This window comes from Homalodisca vitripennis, chromosome 4 (assembly GCF_021130785.1).
Source record: "Homalodisca vitripennis isolate AUS2020 chromosome 4, UT_GWSS_2.1, whole genome shotgun sequence".
Taxonomy (NCBI): Eukaryota; Metazoa; Arthropoda; class Insecta; order Hemiptera; family Cicadellidae; genus Homalodisca; species Homalodisca vitripennis.
Window position 1 is genome coordinate 135,450,001 of NC_060210.1, and position 2,020 is coordinate 135,452,020.

The window sequence follows — 2,020 nt, forward strand, 5'->3', positions numbered from 1 at the left end:
AATTCACTTACCTGATATGAAGAACGAGTAATTCTAAACATGGTTTTAAAACCTTCATCACTACACAAGAGTAGAGGGTCCGAATAGAAATTCGACATGTCATCACACGAATCTGAGTTGTTATCATAATGAATAACTTCACAATCTGTATTAAAATTTATTCCAGCACCTACAAAGTCACTTTCGTCAGAGGGTAATCCTTCTTCATTCGTCATATTTCCTTCTATAATTCCACAAGTGGAATTATTACTATCTTGATAAACAAAATGAGTTTTAGAGCTAATATCTACAGTCTTTACAATATGATCATCACTTTCACAAGATATTTCTATTTTTTCTGGTGTGTCCATCTTAGAAGAGCTATTCATATCTTTCTTTAAAACCATATTATCAAAGGATGGTTCCTCCTCTACTACTGTCTCTTCAAGAACACATTCTTCAGAAATCTGCTGCACCTGATCTGAATCTTTGTTTTTTACTGCAATAGACTTAATTTTACGACTAGAAACACCATTATTTAAGGGCCTATTCAGAGAAATCTTGCGAGACTTTGAATTTGTGTGTTTCCACTGTCCAATTGCTTTCACAGCAGCAGTAAGTAGGTGATGATTTAATGACCCTTGGTTGTTAACTGCAAAATTATAAACATGCCTTTTAACAGGCATTGTCAACTCACAGACTACATAACTTAGAGTTCTAGAATAACTCTGTTCATCCATTTCAATTATACATATCGATCATTGCAGAATATTAAAGTTGGACAACATTTTTGGAACTTTCAAAAATGGCCTTAAGACACACGCTTAAACCCCAAATACATAACCAAAATTTTTCAAATCCTCATCTAAAATTTTCAATTTTATACAGCCACCATTACAGTAAAATAATATTGTATCGAATACTTTGATGAAGATGAATATTTGTATTAGCTTATCAAATACCATAATCTTAACCTACACTAGTAAACATAACATAACCTATAAATTACAACAACAAACAAGAACATTACTTCTAAATTTTTTTAATTTCCAATCAGGAACCACAACCGCTGACGGTGGCGCCAGCTGCCATCGGTAAGTAGAGGAGTATATTTTGATATTAATTGCAATTACACGGGGAAATAAACATTAAAATATGCTTAATCGTATATTTTCATGTTCATAAAATATATATGGCCAATATATTTAAACAATCGACCGACGAATTTCTGAGCATTATGTCACTATTTCAGATACAATCTTTAATTTTTTGAATTAAAATTAAATTCTTTTTGTATTATATACAACTGCGTACATACGAGTTATCTATCTTTTATTGTGTTTGTAAAAATTTATTTGGTTTTTTAAAATGTTTTTATATTATAACTAATTTATAATCGGTTTGTAAATGCTAGGAACAGTATGTAAATGTTATGTATTTCATAATAATAGTTGGTTATAACCTAGTGGTTAAAACTAATATAAAAAGAACATCAAAATGTATTTAAAATATTAACATACTATGAAAAATGTCTTTAATGAATTAAAATGATAAAATAAGTTTTAAATGTCTGTATGTTTGAGTACTCTTGTCCAGCAAATTCACAGCCAGTAGTTTCAATCATTCGAGAAATTTCGTTCTTTATGAAACGAATTGTAGTGTGTCTATGAATTATTTCGTTTTTAATATAACATGGAGCTTCTAAAATCTTTATTAGGACTTTGAATTTGGGGCGCTGAATTTTGTCACGGTTTATTTTGAAGTAATTGCGCATAACTGAATACCATAGATTCGTACAGGCCTCAAAATAGCCTGGTATTAAAAAAAAATTATTTACCATAGATAGGTGGGATTTCCTTCCAAATAGCTAAAATATTTTAGAATTGTTTACGTTGAACTGATGTATCTGTTTTTCACATGTGTGTGGGCTATGGGTGGCGTATATCAAGATGAATTGTACTATCCTGTTAAGGGATTGTACATTGTTAATAGTTACAGGTGGGTAATGCCCTTGTTTGAGAGAAAAAGATATATAAATAGA

The 2,020-nt window shown here is 30.3% G+C and overlaps 1 protein-coding gene across 1 annotated transcript in view; it reads right to left on the reverse strand.

Annotated features, from left to right (window-relative positions):
• Window positions 1-1,042, reverse strand: part of LOC124360235 — an 8,010-nt gene extending 6,968 nt beyond the window's left edge. The window contains exon 1 of the mRNA XM_046813667.1: window positions 12-1,042. Coding sequence (XP_046669623.1) covers window positions 12-719 — 708 coding nt within the window. The 5' untranslated portion in view covers window positions 720-1,042. The remainder of the gene's footprint in view (window positions 1-11) is intronic.
• Window positions 1,043-2,020: the final 978 nt, after the last annotated feature.